The sequence below is a fragment of the Xiphophorus maculatus genome, chromosome 4, assembly GCF_002775205.1.
Source record: "Xiphophorus maculatus strain JP 163 A chromosome 4, X_maculatus-5.0-male, whole genome shotgun sequence".
Classification (NCBI taxonomy): Eukaryota; Metazoa; Chordata; class Actinopteri; order Cyprinodontiformes; family Poeciliidae; genus Xiphophorus; species Xiphophorus maculatus.
The window spans coordinates 33,577,216-33,605,085 of NC_036446.1; the positions used below are offsets into that span (position 1 = coordinate 33,577,216).

General features: G+C 39.3%; 3 protein-coding genes across 5 annotated transcripts; 1 reads left to right on the forward strand and 2 right to left on the reverse strand.

Moving 5' to 3' along the window:
* Positions 1-928: 928 nt before the first annotated feature.
* On the forward strand, positions 929-7,902 carry rasl12 (RAS like family 12). Of its 2 annotated transcripts, none has more exons than XM_023332851.1 (5): positions 929-1,099; positions 1,431-1,487; positions 2,145-2,218; positions 3,051-3,241; positions 4,582-7,902. In XM_023332851.1, the coding sequence occupies exons 1-5, from the start codon at positions 1,018-1,020 to the stop codon at positions 4,913-4,915; spliced, it is 738 nt and encodes a 245-aa protein (XP_023188619.1). In that variant the 5' UTR covers positions 929-1,017; the 3' UTR covers positions 4,916-7,902. The 2 variants fall into 2 exon arrangements, with proteins under 2 accessions (XP_023188619.1, XP_023188620.1); XM_023332852.1 differs by having other exon boundaries at positions 929-1,038.
* LOC111608447 lies at positions 7,080-14,058 on the reverse strand. Of its 2 annotated transcripts, none has more exons than XM_023332850.1 (6): positions 13,706-14,058; positions 11,583-11,641; positions 11,109-11,492; positions 10,714-10,836; positions 9,538-9,628; positions 7,080-9,453 (listed from the first exon to the last, which is right to left on the reverse strand). In XM_023332850.1, the coding sequence occupies exons 2-6, from the start codon at positions 11,620-11,622 to the stop codon at positions 9,126-9,128; spliced, it is 966 nt and encodes a 321-aa protein (XP_023188618.1). In that variant the 5' UTR covers positions 11,623-11,641; positions 13,706-14,058; the 3' UTR covers positions 7,080-9,125. The 2 variants fall into 2 exon arrangements, with proteins under 2 accessions (XP_023188618.1, XP_023188617.1); XM_023332849.1 differs by having other exon boundaries at positions 11,583-11,624; positions 13,706-14,057.
* Positions 14,059-19,347: 5,289 nt separating this feature from the next.
* LOC102227478 (cytochrome b-c1 complex subunit Rieske, mitochondrial-like) lies at positions 19,348-22,045 on the reverse strand. The gene is made up of 2 exons (XM_005815438.3): positions 21,796-22,045; positions 19,348-20,253 (listed from the first exon to the last, which is right to left on the reverse strand). Exons 1-2 carry the CDS (start codon positions 22,043-22,045, stop codon positions 19,643-19,645), a joined length of 861 nt encoding a protein of 286 aa, XP_005815495.2. The 3' UTR covers positions 19,348-19,642.
* Positions 22,046-27,870: the final 5,825 nt, after the last annotated feature.

Below are 27,870 nucleotides of genomic sequence, written 5' to 3' on the forward strand. Positions count from 1 at the left end.
CCAGTTTTAGCTTCTTAATTATTTATTTTACATTGACTGTTATGCTCCTTATAGCACTTATAGACTTTACAAATGAAAGTTGTGTTGTTTTAATATGCTTGATCAAGCTTGTCAAGCTATTGGTGTATTTAAATGTGCTGTAGTGGTGCAGAGTTATTAAATAAACTTGTAATTCAGTACATTTATGTATGTATTTTCTTTTCTTTTAAACAACTATTAAGTGAAATAAGCACTGTTTCTCTGTATCAGAGCGGTATTGGCCGATATTAAATCAGCTGATACCGATTAAAAAATAAAAAGTCCAACTTCTGGGTATTGTGAATTTAATTCTGCTGATGTAATTCAGAGAAAACAATTTTCAGCTAATGTATGTGTTTATGTGTTATCAGAGTGACTTGAATAAACCTGCTTGTTGACATTATTAAGAATTTTTCAGAAGGAATTAAAAGCTGTATGTCAAACATCACAACTGCTTTGAAGAGGAAAGTTGGAAATGTTCCTGTACAGAACCAAAACAAACAGCTGAAAAAATATGAAAACAAGGATGTCTAACATATCTATTTCTAACATATCTATGTCACATGAGTGACGGAACACAAGCACTGAACTGTACGGAAGTATTGAGTCTGACCACGCAGCTTTGACTCAGCCGATGTTTCCATTAAGTTTAGTTTTTATTGTTTTTCTTTGACGCTTTTCTACCTGACATGGCCAGATGAGTGAATGAGCTGCACATGGCTCTGCTCGCTCTGGACTGTGACCACAAGTCTGAAGCGTCATCATCATCATCATCATCATCATCATCATCATCATCATCATCATCATCATCATCATCATCATCATCATCATCATCATCATCATCATCATCATCATCATCCCCCCTCCCTCCTCAGTGTCAGCTTCGGGCTTCTGCCCAGAGGAGCGCGCATCTTTTCCTGTCCCTCCTCGTCTATAAGGACATGATCCCCAGCAGAGGGAGGACAGTCAGAATCATCGTGAAGCAGTCTGGACCTGATCATGACCGGGATGTTTGGGAAGGTAAAGCCATGTGCTGAGTGCAACCTGGTTCTGCTCGGAGCAATGGGCTGTGGAAAATCAGGTCTGTGTTAATTTTTAACAACTTGTTAGGAAAACATTGTAAATGGGCCATGTGCATTTCTTGGTTGTAAATCTTCTGATCAGAATTTTAGATTCTTTTTTTAGTTCAGAGAGAATCCGGCTGACTTTATGTCAACTATTATTTGTACAGCAAAGAGAATTTGTTTTCACGGTGGTCCATCAGAACAGTTCCACCATTTCTCCTGGTAAATGGGACAGTATATGAAGCTTTGACTTTCCCAGGACTCTGACTGACCCCCGGCTGCCGTGGGTCCCCTGGGAACCAGATTCACTTACGCAACTTGTTTTATGCTCCTTTTCTCATTGTACAGCTCTCACTGTCAAGTTTCTCACAAAGCGCTTCATCAGTGAATATGATCCTTATCTTGGTGAGTCTTTTCTTCCACACTGATTAAAAAAGATAGTTAATCAGTAGATTTACTGCAGTGATTGCATTACACATGCCAACATGGGACTACAATGTGAAACCAATAAGTGGGTGAGGGACCACAAAGAACTTTGAAATACAGTACAAATTTCTATATACAGTTATATTTAGCAATCTAAAATAATATGGTACATTACCAGTAAGTCAATTCATTGAGTGAATCATGTACAGTAGATCAATTCCAATCTACAAGCAGATTTTGTGTTTGTCATAAATTGTACATCCCCTGTATATTTTTTCAATTGATCCCTCTAAAGCTGGTGGGAGAAAAAAAATCCTCATCTCAGATACTGGAGCAGAATAATTTGCTGAGATAGGATATGTTTGGCTTGAACATTTGGGTCCAGACTTTTGATCGACACTTTGACAAACATCAGAGGATCTCAAAACAAGAAGTTTCATTTTCTGACTGGAGGAGATTTAATAAATTGTTTCTACAGGAACAGAGTGAGGTTTGGTTTACAACACCATGATGTGTACATCACACAAAATCCTAAAATCAAACGGATATTTGACCATTAGAAAATTTAGCTTCATTCAGCTATGAGACAATACATCTGGAAGAATCTCAACTCTTCTGCTGTCTGTGTGTTTTCAGAGGATATCTACTCATCAGATGAGCTTGTGGACCAGCAGCCTGTTACAGTTCGAGTGATGGACACCAGTGACCAGGTATGAGCCTCAGCAACAGGCTCCACATTTACCAGAACAGCATCAGACCTGCAGTGACGTTCTGAGCCATCCGGTGATTCTACTGCAGGCTCTGATAGGATAGCTCTGAAGGTTCATAGAAAAGACATTACAGTCAGGTATGTGGGGAAGGCGCTCCCTCTAGTGGTGAAACACTAGACAGCCAGCTACTGACTCCAGGCCTTCTGGAAACGTTGCAGATCAACTGAAAACCACGCAGAAGAGGATTTGTTTTAGGACTAAATGTAACGCTGATATGAAAACAATACTTTCATTTCAATGCCACCAATATGATTGCAGCCAGTTTAATGACATCATGTTTTCCCATGACAATCTACAGTATAATGTAGTGAAAATTGCATGTATTAAGTATTTATTAACACTTCAGGAAGTTTTTAATCATACTAAGCTGTTGTGACAGATGATGTTTGTGACCTTGTTAGCACGTTCCTTTAGCGTTTCAACATATTAAATAAAGAGAAATACAATAATATCAGCTTCTTGCCAATAATAACCAAAATTATTAGCAAATCTCACAATTTTCCAGCTTGCAAAACAAATTGTTATGAATAATTTCATGAGTGTTGTGCCAGTTCAGCCAAGTTCAAAGAAATTGATCCCTGAACTCATTCTCAGCTGTTTATTTATTTGAGTGGAAAAAACAGTTTTGGCTTAATGGTAAAAAAAAAAAATAATTGCCATGAATGTGTGTGTGTGGGGGTGTGCGGGGGCATGCATGCGTGTGTGTGTGTGTGTGTGTGTGTGCGTGTGTGTGTGTGTGTGTGTGTGTGTGTGTGTGTACATGTGTGTGTAGGAGGGTCCAGTGAATTGTGAGCGCTATCTTTCGTGGGCCAATGCCTTCCTGGTGGTCTACAGCATCAACGACATGGAGAGCTTTAAAGGCTGCCAGCTGTATCTGCAGACTCTCTCCATGCATAAGAACACCTTCAGGTCCCAGACGCCCATCATCCTGGTGGGCAACAAGCTGGATATGGACAGATACAGGCATGTAATCTTTCTGTTTGTCTTTTTTATACCTGGTGGGTTGCTTGATGTGTGTTATATGGGTCTGCAGGAAGAAAGCTCAGCCTTCAGGCTCCATAGAGCTGAAGTTTGTGGTAGCATTTTACTGTTAGGGTTCTAGGCTGAACACCTTATGTACAAAATATTTCAATAACTGGTGTCAAAGTTATTTATTTGTAGCAGTGGGTACATTAAGATAACAGCTCTTTCGTTACATGGTGGTCCCATCATGTAATTAAAACTAAGGACAGTAAGTAACATGGAAACAACTTTGAACACTGTCTGAGGTAAACCTAAAGGATTTTGGCAACATAACTGCAGAGATAAATGTGTTTGGCTTCAACTTCAGCAAATAAGCTTTATTTTTCACCAGCTACTGTTCAACAGGAGAGAAAACCTGTGAAGGAAATCAAGGAAACATAGAAGTAGAGCTCAAGAAAACAAAACAAACTTTGTTTTCTTGAGAGTCATTCATTATGTCAAGAAACCCATTGGGGAAAAGTATATGCAGAAAATGTCTGCTCTTAGTTTTCATATGAAATAAACCAAAATATTGATAATTTTTTACTGTGTAATTGTGCAAACAGCACACACAGAAGTGTGGCTGAAATGTTCAGAGAGAGATGACTGTGTCTGGTGGCACAGTTAGATGACCAAAGCTGATTTCTCAAGAAACATCAGGTTAAGGTTAGGGACGCAATGATCTACTTTTTTCACTTCTGATACCGATACAAACGTCTGAGGTTTAGTATGGGCAGATATCGATCCGATACAGAAAATCAGCTGAATTGATATTAATAAGGGATTGGTGCATCTCTAGTTGATGTTGTAAAAACAAAGTCTGACCTTCTGTCAGACAATGAAAGCAGCCAACAGATCACATTATTGAACCATAAACAGGTTCAACTACAACTATAACAGCAGGAATTTGGCTGTTTGGAGTTCAGGAACATGCAGGCAAAGCAGCGCCAAGTGGGAAGGCATCAGTACTGACCTCAGAGGATATTTCTGCTGCCTAAGAATCTCCTGAAATGTGTGACCAAAGCACACAGAAGTGTACGTTTTAGCAATACTTTCACTCATTACATTGTTTCAAAAACCATTTGTTATTAATTGTAATAATATTATATATTGCAACTACATATTTTCAGGAAAAATGTTTTTTTTTCACCATGTGCCATATTTATTTGTTCTCTGTAACACAAATGTTATGTGTTTTTTCTAGCGCTGCATGAAGACATCTGAATGATCAGCTTGTTAAAGAAGAAACAAAAAAAAAATGAATTCAAAACAAGTGTCTAAAAGCTGATTTGTCCTTTCAGGCAGGTGAGTCAGAGTGATGGAGAGGCTGTGGCGATTCGCTTCGACTGCTCCTTCTTCGAGGTGTCTGCCTGTTGGGACTTCCTCTCTGTGCAGCACATCTTCCATGAGGCAGTCCGGAGGGCCAAGCGAGGTGGCGAGCACAGCAACTTGCTCAGTGCTGCCTACGTCAGCGAGGACAAAGCTCTGCTGGGTGTCCACTCCTTCTCCACTCTATGCTACAAGGAGCTGCCGGCGCCTGCCACCGCCAAGCTGGTCACGGTGAAGACATCCAGAGCCCAGAGCAAACGGAGGGCCGCCACACTCACCTTGCTCAAGGGCTTTAAGATCTTCTGACATGTCTGCCATCCAACTGTGACTTTAGATGACTTTCAGACTGACGGCTCGGTGCAACACAGCAGAGAACAGAGCAGGAAGAAGAGCTGGTATACTAATAGGGTATATTTTTCCTTTGTAAGGAAATCAAAGATTCTGGTTCATAAAAACCTTATTCCTGGTTTGGATCTGGACTTTGAACAACTCCTGCTGGGTTGTACTTCTCCTAAACGTTCTGGCTGTATGCTTCAGTTGTTTGTGTCTGATTCTGATTTACCCAGGGCTTTTTGTCTCACCCTTCAATCCCAACAGGTGGCAGATCAGAAATCCCTCAAAGGAATCAGCCATCACATCCTGTAGACGGCTGTGTAAGACGTAAAGTCATCCTCGCTCCTGTCAGACTGCACCATGGCAACTGTAGCTACAATGTAGCTCACCGCCATCAGTGTGTAGATGTGTGTGTGAATGGGTTTATGACTCAATGTAATGTGAAGCGATCTGGGATTTTCTCGACTAGATAAAGCTCTATACAAGTACAGGCCATTTACCATGGTACAAAGAAAAACACCATCCCTTAATGGTAAGGTTTATCACAGCAAAATAAAATGACCTGGTTTTCAGCTGGTTCCAAAATGACTTACATTATGCAGAAACAAAAATTTTGCACTGTCATCAGTTTGGGAACAAAGATGAAGCTGTTCACTTAAGAACCAAGTGATCAGTTTCAGCTTCTTCTGAGGTTTAAGAGGAAAGCAGCCAACAGATCACATTATTGAACCATAAACAGGTTCAACTACAACTATAACAGCAGGAATTTGGCTGTTTGGAGTTCAGGAACATGCAGGCAAAGCAGCGCCAAGTGGGAAGGCATCAGTACTGACCTCAGAGGATATTTCTGCTGCCTAAGAATCTCCTGAAATGTGTGACCAAAGCACACAGAAGTGTACGTTTTAGCAATACTTTCACTCATTACATTGTTTCAAAAACCATTTGTTATTAATTGTAATAATATTATATATTGCAACTACATATTTTCAAGAAAAATGTTTTTTTTTCACCATGTGCCTTATTTATTTGCTCTCTGTAACACAAATGTTGATTTTTAGACATCTAGAGTTTTCTCTGGAATGTTACTTTTATTTTGATACCAGAAATAGTCAAATACACTTTGTAGTTTCTGAGATATATTGAATCATTTTGGGGCTTTCATTTTTAAGAACTCTCCAAAAAAGAGGGGTTAGATACAAGGGGTTCAGGGCTGAAGACGTTTTGCTTGTCATGCCCCCTTTGAAGGGACTAAACAGAGCTGGTGTGAGTGTAGCCATGGTCTTATCAACAATAGAAGAAACAAAAAACTGTAACTATCTTTTGTTGCTTACATATGGTTGCTGAGTTTGTTGGTTGATCTTTTCACTGTCATTATTACAAAGTTCTTCTGCCATAACAAAAATCTACCTGACCAGTGACAGAGGCCCAACCCAGTCTATTACAATCTGTAAGACAGATAACACTTGACAATTTAGATAACTTTAGATAGGCACTTCGGATAGCACATCAATAAATGGCTATATTCATATTCATATGGACCAGGACCAGGTCTGAATTCAGCTTCAGACCTGGTCTCTTCTTATCAGTTAGTGGCCTCAGTGCAAAACTAGAGGTTTTATTCTTTGGCAGAGCCAGACTTTGATTTAGGGATTTCTCTCTTGTGCACAGGTTTAGTTTCCAAGAAAAGGATGAAACTTCAGATACCATGAAGCAGGTTCAAGCTTTAGATGCCATGTTTCACACAAAATGATGACATGATTAAACCCATTTCTTCTCCCTAGACTGGACTTTGGGTGACTGTGGGTCTGAGGACAGAGTAGTTGTCTTATGATTGGAAGGTTGTAGGTTTGATTTCAGCTTCCTCCTGTCAAATGTCAATGAACCCCTGGGCACGGCACTTAAGTTGCCTACTGATCTGCATTCTGATGTATAAATGTGTGTGTGAATGAGTAAATGTGACTCTAGTGTAAGTCACATTTACTTTAGTGATTAAAATGATTGGAGAATCAGTTCAGTCCATTTACCACTTAGGTATAACCTTGTTCCATTTTGGAAAATGTTTCAGCAAAACAAGATGGAAAATTGATTTAAGAACACATTACAGCAAAGACAAATACTAAATGGAGACTTTAACCACTTACTGATAATGTTGCAGTTTTACTGTCAAGCAGATTGTAAATTGATTTTGAATATTGCACATACAAGTTACCATATACAGGATGGAAAGTTGTGAAATTAGACATACTTTAGCTGACTCAGTCCATTACATGGCAGCAAAGTGGCATATTTAGTCCTTCTGCTCAGCCACAAATGAGCAGTGAAAATGAATAAGATGAGGCAGAAAGTACAATGTCCCACTGATGGTGGTGAGGCACTGAACCAAATAGACACAAAACAACAAATTAAAAAGACTGAAAGCAATAAGAAAAGTACAAGAACACTCAGTGGCAATAGAACTATTCCAGAATGATTCTCATCCATGCTGATCAGCTCCATTAAAGCTGCCAGATTTTTACAAATGAAGGCAAATGAACAATTTTTGCAAAAGTGACACAAATATTTGTGGGAATGGACTTTATATTAAAACATAGTGAGATCATTTTAAATTTTAGTTTAAAAGAAATCAACCAAAAAAAATCTAATTCCAGTTTATATAAAATAGTATTCTGTTGTTCTTGCTATAGTGTTGTTATCATGTATAGAATTGATTAAAGCACAACTGAAAGCTTTTAATACAACTAAATGTTTAAGTTAAGGCCAAAATATGAGCTAAATTTAAATCTCAGCTTCTATTTTGGGTTTTAAATATTTGTACACCTGACTCCAGAGGAGTCATGAATCTCACCGGATGACACTGATTCATTCACCACCTTGGCTGCATTAAGACCTGCAGTGGTTTCAGGTGAGCTTGTGGCAGCAGTCATCATTGGGTCAAGGTTACACAAGACAGAAACAGAAGAGGTTGAAGTGATTTAAAGATCTGTGAACAGTTCACATCAAAGAGTACTGAGCATGTAGACAGTCACCCGGTTGTTGAAAAAACATCCTTAGAGCGTTGTAGTTTCTTAAATCTAAATGAAAGGAAACGTTAAAGTGATCCTAAATTTGTTGCATTTTTCCTATTAACTCAAAAATTGCAGTTTGTGATATGTAAAAAGTCATAATTACTTCAAAAACTTTTAGATCTATCATTATATTTTTCCCCATGGAGATCGCCATTTTTCACCTTGCAGGTTTGATGATGCGGTTGGTCCATTTTGTACTGGAATCTGAGAGTAAACGCAGGAAGGCTAACTTAACCCAAGTTGTTATTTATCATATTGCGTTTGGTGTAATTTTAGACAGTGCGACACTGTGTCGCAGTTAGCTGTAATTTAAAAGAAAAGTAATGAGGTGAGTCTGCTTTGCTTCCCACATGAAAAAAAGAGCACAATGGGAAAGAGCTGAACACAACTTCTGAAGGAGACAATTGTGCCCCAGCATTTCTCTCCAGAACACTGAATCATTTGTATGAGCAAAACTGATGAAGGATCTAGCAGGTTACCTTCACAAGCTAAAACCAAATGCAGTGACAACAGTTTTTATCCACAAAGCACCTAAATCCCGTTGCCAGCTGGCGAGCAAAAAGAGCCTGGGAGAAATGGTGCTGGAAGCTATTTGAAAAGATAATGAAGCTATTGCTACTGCTGGTGGTACTAAATGTGAAACCACAGACCTGCTACAGAGCACCTCAACTACTTATTGGATCACACAGTCTGAGCAGCAGTAGGTGTCATTTATTGTTTCATTTATGAAGCTGACTGTGGCAGCAGCACAAAGACCAGCTTCTTCAGTCACTCTGTCCTCTTCCTCTGTTTGTTTCTCCTCATCTTCATTATTTCTTGTGATTTCTACATCCCCATCAATTTCAATGCACTCAATTTCAAATTGAGAAGTCTTAATGTTACTCATTTCTGTTTTAGCTGGTCAGAGCTAGCACAACTGGACCAAGCGAATGTCATTTACCCAGAATGCATTGCAGTGTAAACAATATGGCAACATCCATGTGACAATATTTTATTTAAATTTATAAAAGCAGTATTTTTACTGTATTGTTTTTATATCTAAATGAATATTTCTCAAATAAAGTCTATTGTTACAACTAATGGTGGATCCCTTTAAAAGCTGAGGGACAGACCAGTATTCACTCTGTCATCCTCCCCTCATCATGAGCCTCTCGTTCCTGCCACACTTCCTCCTGTTTCTCCTGCTGCTCCTTCTCCAGCTCCTCCTGACTCTCCTCTAAAACATGATCTGGATACAAGCAGGAAGTGTTGCCATCTTTCCATGTGACCACAATGTCCCCTGCTTTCATTTCCTTTGTGTCCCCTTCAGACATGGACGACATTTGACCCTGGAGCAGCGGAGATGTGCCGTTATCCCGATGAGCAGAAACGACTTGAAGCTCTTCACCTTCATGCCTCTTAACAAGGGATGCTTGGGCTTTGTATTTAGCTATCTTCTTTCTGCTCCTGTTAGAGACAAAGCAGGAAATCCTTAAAATGGAACATTACATCTTTCCCCTGGTTGCTAAGATTTGATGTGTAATTTCCTACTTGTTGGCCATGGCTCCCATTCCCAGCAGCAAAAACCCGATGAGCAAACAGACAAAAGCCAGAACCAAAAGCACAAATGTCCAAATAGTTGCTGCAAGACAGAAAAGAACACAATCACAAAGTTAGGCCATCTCTGTACTGGATCAAGACCTAGCTAAGCTAGAACCTCCTGAAAGAATGTTGGTGAACAGAAAGTACACACTCCACTGCTCTTAGTTGCCAAATCTTTTCTCCTGCCCCTCATTCAGGTCTGTAAGGAAGGAGTAGCTGGGGGATGATGCCAGCAGGACCCAGAACTTCAATAAGCTGCAAAAGGGATAATAAACCACTGCTATCTGCTGCTGACTGTGTTTCTATGCTGGCAAACAGTTGGGAAACTCTCATGTTCTGTGACTCAAAGTGACAGGCCACTGTAGGTGTAGTCAATGTTAGTATTTTAAAATATTCATTTATTGTAATCAAATTCTCTTCTATATTGACCTTATGTTAAAGCTGCAGTATGTAACTTTTAATTAAAAAATATGACTTTTACAGAACTGCACAGTGTTGGTAGCACTGTTGCTTTGCAAAGAAGGTCCTGGTTTAAAATGCAGCTTGTATTTTCTCTCTCTGTTCCTCTCGCCTGTTGTCTGCTGGAGATGGGCACCAGCACCCCTTGTGGCACCGCTAGGGATAAGCATGTAAGATAATGGATGGATGTGTTTTACACTTTTGCTAAAACTGTCACCATGTTGTGACCTCTGCCTCCTCCCTATGGTCCACCACAGTGGAGCCACCATGAAAGCTCTGGCTTGTTAGCATGGCCACTGATGACAGCAGATAAACAGTTTTCCTGTAAAGGTTGTTTCTCTGCCATTAGCACATTGCATGTACAGGAGCCTGACTGACAGCATTAAGACCCGCCTCCTGGCTCTGATGACTGTAGGAGCACTGAGAGGAGATGGAGGAGGTTGAGTCTTTCAGACTATGTCTCATATTGTGCTGTCACATTATGGTGGCAGTTTAAACAAATATGTAAAAGCACTTTTTTCTATAAAAGTTACATACTGTAGCTGTAGTGGTATGCTTTTATGTTTGAAAGATTCAGATTCAGCTTCTGATTTCACCAAACATTTTAACATGAACGACATTCAGCTGAAGGATTTTATAACCTTTATGAAAAGCGGCGGTACTTACGGTCCTCGGTACGGTAGAACCAGCGGAAATACTCTCTCTGCTCCTCTGTCATGCCTTTCATCCCGTCTGCTGCCTCCTCCTGATTCTCTAACGGGTCCTGGTCCTCAGACGCTCTCCGGAGCCCTGAGAGGAACACACAGAAACACGACAAATCCTTCGGTTTTCAGAAACAGATCAATTACTGTGCTGGTACATCAAATTCTGGAAAAAATTTAATACACAAACGGTTATTATTGACATGACATTTACATGTGATAAAGTATTACTGGATTGCTTTGCAGTTTAGTTGTTGAAAGTGCTGCAAAGAAATGACACTGCTGCCTTTATATTCCAGATATTTCCGTATATTTCTGAGATCAACTGCATCAGATCTGCTTTGGTTCATTCAGACTTACGGAGGCTCGTCTGACAGACGTCCACCTCGTCAAGAGACTTCCACTCAAAGTGCTTGAGGTGGTTTGTGAGAATCACACGCTGGCCGTCGGTGGACAGCAGTAAGGACGTGTTTCTGCTGCTGAGTCTGTTACTGCTACAGTCCCACATCAACTCTAGAGCTTCCTGGTCTGACCCCGGACAGGCCTGGGTTTGGACCGGATGGTTCTGCTGAGCCGACAGACACCTGGAGGATCCGACACACATCAGCATGCCCTGGTTGATCCAGAGCCACTGCTGAGCCTGAGAGTCCAGATCACACTGTTTCAGGAGAACTTGACCAGTGTCAGCTGACTCCTCCAGACACAGGCCATGCTGCGTGCTATGGATCATAAACATCTGCCCCCCTGCAGAGGTCAAAGGGTTGACTTTATGAAAAGCATAGATGCTAACTCAGTTAGTCGGTTTCTACTTTATTTTGCAAAGTGATTATTTACCTGGGACAAGGAGAAGCAGAAATACCCAAGAGTCAAGCATTTCTGAAATGAATAAAGAACTGTGAGAACACAAAGAAATTAAGAAACGTTTTGTATCATCATTTACAGTTTTGGAATTATGTAGTCACATTTAAAGAACAGCCACAGCAGCTGCAGTTCTAACAGAGATGGTAATCTATATCTCCATCTCATCTCAGAATTTATGGTACTATGATCTTTATCATAGTTGGAAGGGATATAACTTTTCACTGAATGAGGATCAATAAAGATACTGATCTACTCTCTCTGCATATCCACCCACCATCAGATGACTCCAGCCTGCATGGCAACACTAAGGTCACTGTTTTATTCCCTGTTTTATTGTGAAATAAAATATTTGAAAAAGAGTAAAATATTTACTAGATATGACTTAGAGCTTTGATTGTGCAAACTGTAAAATCTTGTGGATTCAATTTCCCATCAGGTGAAAAAAATGAATAAAAACTTAATAATCTAATTGATCATAATCTGTTAAAGTCAGTACCTGCACACCTCCCCTTTATTTGTCCACAGGTGTCCCACAAGAATGTATTTTGGGACCATTACTCCTTTCGCTTTGCATAAATTATCTTTCACCTCGGTGTCCTAATAACTACTGTATATTCTAATAAGAAAACATGTACAGATGAAGAGTATTTTCCATATGTTAACAATATGATACAAGTTGTGGAAAGACTAACATCCCATAGAATTATTAGATTAAGGTTGTTAAAGCTTCATGTAACAAAAACAGAAAATATATTTTTAAACCAGATCCAGCATAACTGGAATCAGTCAGACTATCTGCATGATTGGACTGAAATGACTTTTTTGTCTAAGTTGATATTTTGTGAATTGGTGCAATAGAAATGAACTGAACTGAATCCAGTGTTGAGTGGGATGTTTCAGAATCATTGGGTTTGGATTGAATCTAAATGATTTTTTAAATCCCAGGTAAAAAGTCCGCAGTCTGGTCAGACACAATAATCACAAATTATTTTCACCTGGTCACATTTATCAATGCAGGCAACCAAATTATGCAAGAATGGACATTTCACATTTCAGTTACTTGGCATTAAAGTATCTAGGAGTAGCTGACAGTATTACCACTGTGCAATGTTACAAAACTGTAACCTATTGAGTTAAGAGACTGCCAGAATATACATTTACAAATTTGTTTATGGTGTGTCATCTCCTGCCCTTATTTTGTCAATATTAGCACTGACTCGTATTGAAAAGACAACAATGTATTGTTGGTCATTGTTTGTAATCTATCACTTCCTTATTTTCAGGAGCAGGTAAAATCAGTGCTAACCTGACTGTCGTTCATGATGGATTTTCAAAAGAAATGCCATATCTTCTCACAGCTGCCAATTGTTATTGGACTTACAATTTTACCAACTGGTCCAATTTAATTCAGTTTATTTAAATAGCGCCAATTCACAGTAAGTGACGTCTCAAGGCACTTCACAAAAAACAACAAAAACAACTATCAGTCAATTCAGTCATACATACAATCCAAATGATCCCAGTTACTAAACAGTACATTAAGTGCAGTTAATTAGTTAAAGTAGTTTAAGAAGTTTCTACGGAGACCCAGTAGTAGCAAAAGGAAATCTCTTGTGTTTACAGCAATCTCTCAAACTGAGCATGCATGTAGAGACAGAGGAGAGGAAAAAACTCCTCTTTAACAAGAAGAAACCTCCAGCAGAACCAGAACCAGAACCAGAACCAGATCCTGGCTCAGTACAAGCAGCCATCTGCCACAACTGACTGGAGGTTTGAGAAGAAAGAACAGAGACACAAGAAACAAATGAACTGATGTAGGATTGTTTTCATTGTCCAACCATTTCCTCCTGCATCATGAACAGCAAAACCAACTACACTGTTAGTGGAAACCAGCTAGAAATGACATTCACAGGTAATAAGCAGCAGTTAAAACTGGAGCTGGACCAAATCTGCCTCTCTGGAAGAATTCTAAACTGAACAGATGAACAAAATCATCCCATAACACCCAGAAAATGGCAAATATTTATGTAGCAACAATTTCCTTCCCAGCAGCACTGATTTGCTGTGCATTGATGTGTTTTTTTTGTTGTACTCACTGTGGATTGACTTCTGCTACGTCTGTTGCTGAGATGAGGAGGAGGGAACATGTAACTCAGTAGGTGCTCAACAGAATGAAAAACTTTGAAAGATTTTCCAAAGGTCATGGGGAGGAGTCTGCACGCTGCTTGTTTTTCCTGATGAGGGAGTCGAGAAACGCAGCCGAAGGCTACATTTAGTTATTTAGCTCCAAAAAGTCTTCTCTGTTCACTCAGCTGCTCAAAGTCGTTCACTGTCTCAACTTTTACATTTTTGTCCAACAAGCTCATAGACCACTGCATGTTTGCTTTACCGATTCAGTTCTCCTTGTCATATTGAGAATATCTACACGTGATATGAAACATAAACTCACCCTAACAAATGTGTTCGTGTAGAGCCTGTAAAACAAAGTTCAGTGAGATCCTTCAGGTCTTTGACCTTGTTATATGGTTACTGTTTACTCAGCCTCATAGTAGCCTTGGTTTCTGTGTGTGTGAAGGTAAATGACTCATCGGTCAAATCCCTGTCTGCACAGCACGAAGCGAACAATTAAGGGATTAGATTTTTATGCCATTGAAGTGGGGCTGTGGCTTAAGTCTGTGCTGTTAAAAATGAATCTGAAACCTTCATTTTAAATTAAACTAATAGTTGCATGAATGAGAAGATGTGAATATTATACTGTATGTATTTTAATAGAGAGCAACAAAACATATTTTACTGTTTCTGTTTCTTTACCAACAGAAACGTTACAGAGTTAAAGCGGCCCATACGATTGGTGTGATGTCACTGTTGCTCTGTTGAGCTGATTTTGTTTCTCAGGGTAATTCTTGGTGGTCCACCCAAAAATGTTCGTTTCTCACCTTTTCAAACCACCAAACAACCTCTGCTCTGAACTTGGATGGAGATTTATCTCACATAAAGAAAAGTGAAAAGAAAAAGCATCATATTTCCAGGATTTTTCCTGACCTACATCCATATGTGGTACCATTTGTGAAGTTACACACAAAAAAAATAACTATAATATTTTGGGAAAAAATGGGTGTTTATTTGTCAAATTCATATTTTCACCATAGTATTCATACATTTTTAAATGTCAGTTTCAAACTATATATTTAAGTCATAAGCAAAATATTTAGTTTTCAAACTAAATATTTATTTCCCAACTAAATGTATAAGTCTGAGTTAAATATTTGACTTACAAAACAAATATTTATTTTTCCAATTGCACATTTATTTCTAAATTTAACCAGATATTTTCCAAACTATGTACATATTTAGAAAATAAGGTAAATATTTAGATAATATGCAAATAAAATAAAAATAAAAGCTGGGTTTTGCAGACATCTATAGAAACTAAAATATTTTGCATCTGTTAGATGTTGCTGTCATAAAATTAAACGTTTTATGCAAATAAATCATAAAACTAAATTTAATATTAAGTTTTTAAACAAAAATATTTAGTTTGTGAATAAAACATTTATTTTGGAACTATGATATTTCTAAATAAATGAATAACATGATTATAATACATTTTCTCTAAATAAACCAAAACTTGCTGTTAACTTTACGAAAAAGACCCAGACTAGGATCAGCTGGAATGTATGTGTGATTGAATTACACCAAACACAGAGTTAGAACTAACTCATCCTCCAGCTGTGTACGTAGCATCATTACCTGAACCACCTGCCTTAACATACAGAACAGAAATTCCACCAAAAACATTTGGTAGTCCCTTTTTGATTTTGATGATTGTAATTCTCCTTAAAAATGCTAACAATAATAAAAAAAACACTGCGCTGTTGCTTCTTTTTTCTTTTGTAAGGTGCTGTAACCTTCAATGGCCACAAGAAGGCGCTGCAGATATCACACACACACACGCACACACACACACACACACACCCACACACACTGTCCTGCACAGCAGACTGTGGATGTAACATTCTATTGTGTTTTTAACAGAAAAGACCCAGACAAATAAAAAGCTGAAAAACCAGAAGAAAACCAGAAGTCACTCATTTCCATGACAACAATGTTTGAGACTTACTGTGGCTTTTGACAATAACAAACATGCTTTATGTGCATCAATGTGTAGCAAAAACACAAAAACAGGTTGTGTGTTAGATGCTGACCTAACAGACCAACGCAGCAGACAGGCCTTCCTCTGTTAGCCACTGAGCTGTTAGCTTTATTCTGTTGAGTCACTCGTTCACTTGTTTGTTTTCCTGTGACAGAGATGTGAAGCTTCATATGTTCTAATCAGGCTGAGGAAGGTGAAGGACACTGTGAGGAAATGACTCCACACTACTCTGAGTGTTTAATGTATAATTCATGCAAAGCTTTCACATTAAACACACTGAGGTCGGCTGTTTAACACAAAACCTCCAACCAGCCAGGGTTCTTGTTACTCCTTCAAAACCTTGGCAGAGAACCTCAATGTTTTATATTCTTACACTTTTAATGTGTTTACAACCCAATGCAGCGAGATCACAGTAGGAGGCCTTGAAGGGCTTAAAGGGCTGGAGTCTTGGCGGTCCAGGCTAGCTGCTGTGAAAGATGGATTCCAGCTGATCCACTGGATTCATTCATCATCAGATGTACTGATGAGCTTCATTCAGTAAGCGTACCACACGTCTTGACAAGACCAGCCTAACCGGTCAGTTTCACTGTACCTGTGGAGTCTGCAGTCGACTCCACAGGTACATTTGATACAAAATAAGGAAACGGAATTTTATTTGTGGCTGTAAATCATTTTAAAGGCAGCTCCACATGCTACTTTATTGAGTAAGTAAGATTTTTTTAAAATATGTCCAGAGAAATTCATGAAATGAAATAAAAGTGCAAGCAGAAAACAAAAGTTGAATTCATGGGGAACAGGTTACATAAGAGAGCTGCCCTGCATGCCAACAGGGCCGCTCAGCCGTTGGGAACCTCCTGGCATAACCCACTCACCTTAAACAGTGGCGCTCTGTCCTGAAAGTCATGACAAGTGAAAGGCTCTGTGGTGGAGCAGAGATGACAAGATATGTCAGAGAAGCAGAAGAATCCTAGAGAAAAAGGAGTTGGGTCAGACCGCACGGCTCTCTGCCCTGGAGCAAAGCTGTCACTGTGGATTCAAGTATGAAGCTTCCACTCTGCTCTCCCTGAAGTGATGGAAGAATTTTTCCCCCTTCAACTTCCCCAGTCACACCTGACTGCTTTCTAAAGCTCTAAGGGCAGCCATGAGGAAAGGCAGCACTACAGCAGCGCAGGACGGAAACACATCCATCCATCCATCCATCCATCCATCCATCCATGCTTTCTCTGTTCAAAGCTAACCTTAAGGCATTTATTTAGAATGGCTTTTAGTACCGTACATTGAAGTAGTTTGTCATTTTTATGTTTCTGCTAATGTTATTTTATTTATTTATTTATTTTGGTTTCTTTTCTCATGTTCATCCCTGAACTACTGGAAAAGCACTTTGGTGCAGTTCTCACTTATAAAATGCAACATAAATAAAATGTGATTGATTGATTGAAATAATACTGAAGATCTTCTCAAATGGATATAATCTGGAACAATACAGAAAAAACTGCTTTGATTTGATTGATGAAATAATATCTAGGCACACAATGATTTTCTTTAAGATTCTTTATATACGTACCTTGTAGATTTCATATTGAACGTGGAGTCAGTTTTCTGTAGCCCTTCCACCATGACTTCTTTCACTTCTTACTAGTAGAATATTTTTCCATGGAGATTTCTTCATGCCAGATTCAACATTCACTTTATTGAGATCAATGGAATCAATGATGTCTGAAATTTTAAAAAGGAAACCATCGACCAGCTGAGCTGCATTATGAAGGGACATGGTAGAGTTAATGTGACTGAAGGTCAGAGTTGAGCTTTCCTTAAACGTTTTGTAATATCTCTATGGCTGAGTGAGTCGATGACAAAATGTTCAAAGATGACAGAAAAATGGTCAGATAGAACGACATCTATTACAGAGACCATGGAAGTATGTACACCCTCACTGATAATCAAGTGTGTCCTTGGTTGTGTGTTGGGTGTCCAACATGGTGAGTTAAACCAAAGGTTTGCAGTACATCACACAGTCTAGCCATTCTTTTGTGTTTCTAGCTGTGTGTCTTGAACTGTTATCTTATTGGAAGACCCATGAGCAAGCTTTCTGACAATAGGAACCACATTTCTCTCCAGAATGCCTTGATAGTGTCGAGATAGAGTGGATGAATGGGATGTAACTAAAAGTTATAGGAGAATTAAAGCTGCACAAGGAGGAATATTACAGAGAGCTCTGCTGACTGAAGGAAACCCAACCACCTCCTTCTGGGTCCAACATTTTCTAGCCGTCAAGCTTGTCATGCAACACAGACATGTCACACATGTCCTGTTTTTTATCTTGCACATGGTTAAACTAAGGTTATGTTCCAACCACAGCAACTTTTGGACAGGATATATCACGTCTCTTTAGCATGTTCTGTAATTTCTTTTATAGGATAATTTTTTTTTTTTTGTCACCATGACGCCAGAGGTATCAGAGGCATGAATGAACATGATTAAAGAGTGAATATACATTGAGAACCACGGTGAATCTGTCATGCTTCCAGGCTGCCGCGTGTGCAGGGGGATGATCAGTGGTTCTGAGTGGCAGCATTAAGACTGCTGGAGCTTTACACATCATTAGCTGCTGCTTGTGTGAGAATGAAAATGCTGTAACCACAGAGAACCACAGTCAGATAACTGCTCCCAGAACAGAACCCTGGATTCTCCACCCACTCAGCTCCATCTTCAGTAAGACCTGAAACTCCATCAGAACTCCAGCTGTCATCTTGAAAAAGATCGTGTCAGTTTCTGCTTCTTCCATAGAACTCTCTGCTACAGGCTTAGGCTGTTGGAGGACAAACTCAAAACTCTCCCTCACTTTCTCTTATTTTTTTTTCCAACTGTTGACATTGTTTCCTCTTCATTCTTTTTTTCTATCTCCATAGAAGCCACACCTGGTCTGGCATTCTGTTTGCCTGAGGTGCATTCACCTAGAAGTCTCCAACATTGCGAACGCACCTTGTTTTTTATCCCCGACTGCAGATATCATTTGTCTCCTAAAGGGGCAGTATTGTGTTTTCCAGCCACATAGCGAAATTTTATAGAACTATCAAGAAGCTATGTTACCATCAGTTGTGATACAAATGCTGTCAAATATGACTTAGACATTTGACTTCTCAATTTAATGCCTTTAAATCGGGCCTCTGTCTCTTTAAAAACTCCTGCTCTTTCTGAAACTCCACCTTCAGAAAGTTATCACATCTTTCCTCTATCAACCCTCAGTGTTTTTACTAGTGTTGCACTGAGAAGTAGAATATATGATGAGCTCAGCAGACACGCAGTTCCACCAGGTGTTTGCTGCTGACTAGTCTGAAGGAGCTGAGTAGGGGAACCAAGGAGATTAAAGGATTTCTCAAGAAAAAAAAAGAAAAGAAAAATCAAGGCAACAATCCAGGTTACGTTTTTGATGAGGGAATAACTTTATAACTTCATATAAAGCTCAAAATTGTTGATTTTACATAACACTGGCCCTTTAAACTGGTGGTGTGTGAACAGAACCATGTGGCTCTGAAGCAGCTGAAGTTTCTCTTTTCTGAAGAAGGCTCAGCAGTCTCTCAGAGGTCAAATAAAATAGAAATCTTTATTGAGCACAACAGGAGATGGAGCAAGACATGTGATAACATCTGGTTTAATTTACATTTACATCATATTCAACCAATAAGAAGCAGAGAGGATGGCATCTTCCAAGTGTCCAGCTGCATAACCAGAGCTAAGGTCAGAGCAGCTTCAGCCTCCACATCTTAACATAACTGGAGATGATTTATAGTTATGAAATTAAAGACAAATGTTGCCATGGAGAACTGAAGTCTTGTTGCTCCCAGTTGGGTTAGCTCAGCCTTTCTCTGACTGGGAACGTTTATCCCACAATCACCGTGTCGTCATCTGGAAACTCGTAGTAGGGGACCTCCAGGTTGAGAGGGGCGGGGCCTTTCCTGATGCGGCCGGAGGCGTCGTAGTGCGAGCCGTGGCAGGGGCAGTAGTAACCTCCATATTCTCCAGCGTTGGAGATGGGCACGCAGCCCAGGTGTGTGCACACGCCGATGACGATCACCCACTTGGGCTTGACCACCCGGTCCTTGTCGAGCTCCGGGTGCCGCAGCTCTGAGAGGTTGACGGCAGCTTCGACTTCGATCTCCTTCTCGGTGCGGTGGCGGACGAACAGCGGCTTGCCTCGCCACTTAAAGGTCATGTTCTTCCCTTCAGGGATGTCGCCCAGCTTGATCTCGATTTTGGACATGGCCAGAACGTCGGCGGAGGCGCTCATGGAGGAGACGAACTGAGTCACCACGGTCTTGGCGGCATAGACGCCGACCACTGCGGTGACCCCGGTGAACAGGTAGGAGAAGGTCCTCCGGGACTCGCTGCTCTCCTGGGATGACTTGTAGGGGTCCAGCACCTCTTGACGCCTGTAGTCAGAGAAGTCTGGGACTTTGATGTCGGTGTGGGCGAACCGGACTCCAGCACATCCTGCAAAAACAGTCTGTCATTAGTTCAGGTGCTTACAGGTCAACACACCCAGCATCCTGACTTCAGCTGCAGATTCAATGTCCTCTGTTTAGGAACGCTTTAAAAAATAAAAACTAATGGAATAACTTTCCACAACAAGAGATCAACATGGATTATTTTCTAATGCATTTCTGTAAGATTTATATTTGACTAGGGCTGCATCAACTGCAGTTTTCAGGCCAGTCACCGATTACATATGAAATATATGTGTGAGAAAGTGGCAGTATGTTTAATGCGATCTTTCTCAAACTGTGGTCCGTGAGGTACTGCATGTAAATGACCGTTTATTTGCAGTGACGTGAGAACAAAGTGAGACGTTACAGCTAGCTTACCAAAGGATTGTGTTTAAAAATAATGATGGAAAACTGGGTGAAAACCGGGTCATTCAAAAGAAAAGCTTCGGATACCAGGGAAAGAAAATAACTCCAGGACTGATAAGAGGAAGCTGAGTCATACTCAGTGTCATTCACTAGCGATTGGATTCCTTTGAACAGTTCTATCCGGTGAGGGTAAGACTCGTCTCATTTAGTCAGAACGGTTCTTTGTTTTTACGACTTTGTTTGGTAATGAATGGTGCTCTGCTTACACGTCTACTGCTATTGTTATTTTTATTTAATTAAATGATTAAATTAATTAAATACAATTAATAAATACAACTGATAGAAATGAGTGGGTTATTTTATATTTAATGGTGCAAAAATGATTTTTTGTTTCTGTTAAAGCAACTCAAGTCTATTTTTCTTTAACTGTGCTTCTAAATCACAAATAGCTCTAAATGTTATTAATGCACATAACGATTGGTAGTAAAGAACAACTTCTTTTTTATTTCCATGTGTTTGACATCATTGGAAAGCTTAGACTTCACTTTCAGAATCTGTAAATAAATCAAAATACCCAAGAAAACCTGTTCATGGTTTTGTTGTGGCCTGTCACATTTACCAGCACCACTCTTCAAAGAAAACAACAATATGTGAGTTAAGAGACTATCATTTCAGGTTTTCATTTCAAGCTGTATTATATATATTAAGATGTGTCATCGCGGGCCAATTTCAGGTTAGGTGGTTCGTGACTGTTTGTTAAATGGGTTAAGGGGTCCTGGGCCTGAAAAACACTGGGTTAATGTGCACTATTGACATGTTACTACAGTGAATGCATCCAGAATATCCACAGAAACAACTTATGTAATAACTATTAATGTGTTACTATTACAGAGAGGAAAGAGAACATTGGGTCACATCAAGCTAAACTGGTATAGCCTAGCTGTTCTCCCAGAAGTGAAGCTACTCATAGCGCTGATGAGCTAACCGGTGGCTAGCTACAAACACAGGAAAGCCATCTTTCAACTTGAAATAAAGCCAATCAATAATTGATTGTTATCAACTGATTATGATGTCACTTGATATTTTGTCATACAACACAAACATGAATTGGACTATTTATACTCCGTCTTTGCCTTTTAAACAATTCTGAGCCAGCTAAGCTAAAGCCAATGACAGAACTCACCGTTGATGCTAACAGTTACAGCAGGGCCTGTCTTTGGGCTTTGACCGCTCAGCGTCTCTCGGCACAGGAACGGCTTCTTCGGGTCCATCAGAAATTTCTCTGCCTTTACAACAACCCCCGGGACCAGAGGCTTCAGGGGCCCCGCCACAGCAAATGCTGTAGCCTGCATGTAAGGGGAAAATACCCCCGATCGGGCAGCTAGGGACATCATGCTTACACTACTGCTGAGACGACCTTGTGCGCCGCGCATGCGCACTCTGCGAGCTAACGTGACTAAATATATTGCGTAACACTGAGCAAAAAGAAGTCCGCTGTATGACCTTTATTTAATTTTTTTTTATCTGTAAGCGAATTATTATTACTGACTGAACAATATTAGGAAGAACAACAACCGGAGCTGAGATAAACCACTGCTTCATGAACACATCTCTTATCACCGGCTTTAATACAGCTTTAGTTGCTGTTTTTCTCATACTTCTTTTCTCTTTCCTTTCTTTCCTGTTTAATACAGCTGTGTTATATTTTTATTGTTTTAATTTTTGTTTATGTTGTGATGGTTGGTGTAAATTGTGGAGCACTTTGGTCAACTTTGGTTGTTTTAAATGTGCTATACAAATAAAATTGACATTGTCTGCCCCACTTCATGAAAAAGCCAGAGTCACATGAAATCATATCAGGTAAGTTCAGGGTTTGGTACTTTTTCAGTGTTACCCCAGTCCTCAAAGTTCAAGTGATCTAGTTTAATGTAGAGATAATAGTAACTGCTAGGGCTGGGTAAATCAATGACTAGATGGAATCTGCTGAGATTCCTTAGATTAAAAGAATGAATGAATTAACCTATTTGAATAATAATCAGAACTTGAGTGCATTGACTGATAACCAGGACATTTTGTACTTGATTTGGAATCTGTTTGAAACTGAATTAAGACAAGTGTGAAATCTGAAGTCATTAAATTTGTGTCTTGATTCAATTCCAACTCACATGATTCCACACTTCTGGGAATTAGTCACAAACCTCTGTTCCAACTGAAATAGTTACATAACTATTACATTTTAAAGTTACTTAACAAACCTGGGATTTGGTCCATATCTCATGGCTACAGGTGAGGATCAGAACATTACAGGGTTTAGGCTTAGCTCTGTCTTCACCATAATGTGGTAGAATTCTGTTTGCAAATAGATCAGCTACATGAAGTGACTTCTTCTGTTTAACTCAGATTCTGTCTGTTGTTATTTTATCAGTTGTTTTATTGTTCTATACCATCTGTTGGCTGACTTTAGGTGAATAAAGGTACTGTCAAAGATGTGTAATTCTATGTGTCACATTTTAGTTTTTCTTTATTATTTACTGTCATTTTGACAAACTATAGTAAATTCTCCCACAATTCAAGCACCATTAACGAGGCACAGTTTCATTAACGGTTCATCCGAGTCCAACGGATGTTCAATAGTGACGTGTTTGATGGAGCTTATTCCATTTAAACTTAATGTTCCATGTAACAATGGCTGCTGTGTGCTACATGCATGAAGCATTGCTGTTTTTTGATTAATGATTGTCACATTTGACTCCAAATTTTATCCTCATTTGCTTTACGAAACGTACACACACACACACGCACACACACACCCCCACACACACACCACACACACTTACTTTCCTCTGCTGTCCCCAGGCAATACATCCATATCAATTTAATGAAAGCTGACTTTCTAATTACACTAATGGCCTGAACCAGAGCCACGAGAAACTTATTATACAGACAAAATGTATTTTTCAACATTTCCTAAAGTGACTGATTATCTCCTAAAAATGGCTGATGGTCTTTTTAAAATCACTTGCAACAGTCTTATTTGATTTTAAAGCAGTTGCTGATATGATCTGTGACTTTAAAACAAGCTTATTTTAGTGCATGTTTTATTGTGCTTCTGATCAGTTAAAAAAAATACAGGTCTTCTTTATTGTTTTATTTACATGTAAAAATTTGAAACAGAAAAAAAAATAGATTTCCCTTTGGGATTAATAAAGTATTTTCGAATTTGAATTGACATCACTTTTCAGTATGTTCCAGTATTAGTTTTTCCTTTCCCCTTGTACAGATGTGTAAAGCCTTAAAATGTACTTTCTAGATGAAATGATCAGACACACTTGTTGAACAGTTTAACATCAGCCGATCATACAGCTGCAATCCAGTACATGATTGACAAGATTCCCAATTCTCTGTTTTCTTGCAGCTATGAAGCATATTTCATCCCACACACACAAACACAACACACCACACACATACATGCACACACCGACACTCCCCAACCCACTTTCTCACTATTCTCTTTATTTCACTAGGAAATGCAAGAAAGCAGGTGTTCATACAACTTTTGAGGGGAATCTTTTCTGTTCCTGTGGGGAAACTCCACCCACACTGAGTGACATTCAGCAGATGTGGAGGAAAACATAAATACTCTCTGCATGACTCATTTGTCTTGATTTTAATCAGCGGGTCAATTTGACCCAGAACACTATGTGTGTCTCAAATTCAATTATAAAGATCACCCATTGAAAAAAATAGTGTAATATAAAATTTTTTGCAAAAGATCAATTTCAAGGAAATTATAGGTTTTTTGTGTCTACGTTTTTTTCAGTGGACATAAAAAATGTAAATTCTATTTTTTATGTCCAAATGAGTAAATGAGTTGTCATGAAGCGGGTGGTGAGGCAGACGCTGTAGACCCAGGTAGGATGAATAGTTGAATTTAATGAAGAAAGCACAGTCCAAACAACCGGCAGCACGCACATTGACAACGAATTGACAAGACATTGACAAGGACCCGACGAGGAACAAGGAACACAGGTGGAGTTAAATACACAGCGGGTAATCACAGAACGAGACACACCTGGGAACAATCAAGGGGAGGACAGGACAACGAAGAGACTCAAGGACACAGAAAACTCGAAATTAACACACAGAAAACACAGAACACGACATGAGTAGGCTGTCGTCATTGATCCTTCATTTCTGAGAAATAATAAAACATAATTGCACAAATATTGATTGAAATGGTTACTATTTGAGTTAATAATCAGATACAAAAATATTTTGGAGGAATTTTTTGGTTTCTGACACTATTGCATGATTAAACACTCTCTGGTTCAAATTGACCCACGGAAATTTTTGCTGTACCCTAGAAACGAACATAACAGGAGGGTTAAAAGCATATTTGGCAAACATGACATAATAAATTAAGGTGACATTATCTAGCTAATAGACTCATTTGTAAGCTGAGGATTAAATCTTTGATTTATGATTTAAAAAAACTATAAATTCACTATTCCACAAATATTTCATGTGAGAGACAGAAGTTGACCATATGGCATGTTCCTCTCTATCTCTCTCTCTTGATGAACACACTGTTCTGTATTTTTTTTCCACTCTCTGGTTTTAAAGACATAATCATCTCTGCAGACTGCAAAAACAGTGAAGCGGCTATGATTAGAGGCTGTTGTGGCTCTTTTCCGCCTCTGTGAGCCGGGGCAACGGGAGGAGAGCTGGCAGGAACCTAGGCTGACTGAATGGGGTCACAATGAAGGGCCACAGGTAGACTCCCATGGCAAGTGAGCTCAATGACGTCAGGTAACTCTGCAGACTCTGGAGCAGAGCGAAATGTAATAATAATGCACCTATAACTACAAAAAACAAAAAAACCCCAGAAAGGCTGTATTATTTGATCAAATGTATTTAGCAGGAGATTTTCAGACACCTTTGAATACTGATTGAACTGAAAAATATTCTTTTTATATCTTCTACCATTTATAGTAAGCTGTCCATTCTAAGAACAAGAACACATAACAGTGCTGGTGTACAGATAACAGGCAGGGAAGTTAAGAATCAAAATTAAAATTAAGACAAAAATTCAAGTAATATTACTAATTACCTATTTATTTAACTTGCAAGTTCCATATACGATAATTATTGTTTTCTTTTAATATTTTAAGGCAAATATAAACTACACTGGGTCTTACTGTAATATCTCCCCTTACACCATTATACTGTAATCATTCTTTTCAACCTGGGCTAATGGATACTGTCTTAACTGGTCTGGAAAGTGTTTGTCAACCTGTGAGGGTTTTTACATCTTTACAGATTTTACATATAACTGTGATCCATATACCAACTAAATATTGATACATGCCAGGAATAAACTTTCTGCTCTCCACAGTTTTGTGACATGAATATCGCCGTCCGTTTATGGGTTTCTCATTAATCCTGCTTCAAAACTTTTAGTGTCTAAATTTTCAAATCTGTCTCAGCACTCTGTGTTCATCCTTCACACTAGATACATGTATGTATTGTATGTCCCCTTTATTTAAAAGTTATTTTCCAAGACTAAGACAGCAGAAATGTTCTTGTTTTTAAAGCAAACACAGCCTGTATTGATAGCATAAGGCAGAGGCAGGTCTTTAGACATTAGAGCTCCTCTCTATTCCAGTCAGATCCAGTGAGGGTCTCTGGCCCCCTCCGCATCTCCAGTCCTGGATGCTCAATCATTTCCCCTCAGCAGATAGCTAACCTTTGCAATCAGCCAATTCTTCTAGTTGTGGTGGATTATCACTCTGCTGGTGGTGACATCATCAACATACTGTATCTGCTAATGTATCTTTTGACATAAACTCACAGTCTGCTCCTTCATATGATGCTTCTTCCCTGAACATCTGGCAGTCGGGGCTTCTGAAGCAACCCAGCCTTGTTAGTTGACAACTTTGTTGCCTTTTGTCTTGTTTTTTTTTTTTTTCCCTACAGCAACAAGTATCAAACTCAAGGCCCGCGGGCCACATCCGGCCCGCCATAGTTATTTCTGTGGTCCTCTAGAATACAGTCACATAAATAAAAGTTCAAGATAACAATTTGCAATGAAATCAAATTTGTTCTCATTTGTATAGTGCCAACTTACACTTACATCAGTGTTAAAAGATCATCATTAATATTTAAAATTCTTACACCACTTCAGGATGATAATCGATATCAACTTGCAGCAGTCATGCAGAGCCTGGTTGGTTCATACAGTGATTCACATCACACTCTCCATCTTCTCTATCTGCACATATTTACGCTCACTTCACACCTTTCTCTTATTTACATCCATGTTTGACAACCTTGTGTGGTGCTACTGCCACCTATCAATGTGACGGTAGAACTACATTTATAATACTTTTACAATAGATCAATAACTGCAAACTAATTTAGGCAATATTTTAGGCATGTTTAACAATACACTTAACCAAGTAGAGACAAATACCTGTTAGTTTAATGGGTTTAAAGTCTCCCACCATGTTTTTAGTGTATTTGTGTGTTTTCTACTAAAGCTCTGGCTTTGTGTGGAGAGCAGAAAGCAATTGTGGAACCACATCTGGTTGACATTGGCTGCGTTTTCATTGACCTTAAAATTGCGCAAACTGGAATTGCGAAAACAAATTTGCTGAATGGAAATGGCAATTTCAACAAAACTCACGTTTTTCAATGAAAAGTTTTTGTGCTAGCTGTAGTTGTTTCTTTTGACTGTATCAAAAGTGGTGTATTTCAATGGAAACACTTTATGCGTGTCACATCAGTCATGTCATCAGCAACCGGATGTTACTACTGGCAGAAAAGACGAAGGAGTCGACAGGAAGTGGTAGGCAGATGATGGCACAGCAAACCTTTTAATTACTTACGATGTGAACAAACTTATTCACATGGTTTTAACTTTATTTCTCATTTAATGGAAACACTGCCATTGTGAAATTGTATTTTCTTTACATTCGCAGAATATCAACAAAATTTTGTAATGAAAACACAGCTACTAATGCACCAAGCCTACCAGGTTTCCTGCTTCTCCAGGTCTGAGACCTTCCTTCCACACCTCCAATGCTCTGTACCACTACACAGATCTGAGCCTTCTGGGGTTTTCCAAGCGCACAAACACGAACCTCTAACAAAGTGCATGACCCCGACCCAGGCACTGTCCTACAGAGCGGTCACACTGAGTGACCTAACCAGGGAGGATGAAGTGCTGAACATCTTCCCAGAAACCTCTTACATCACT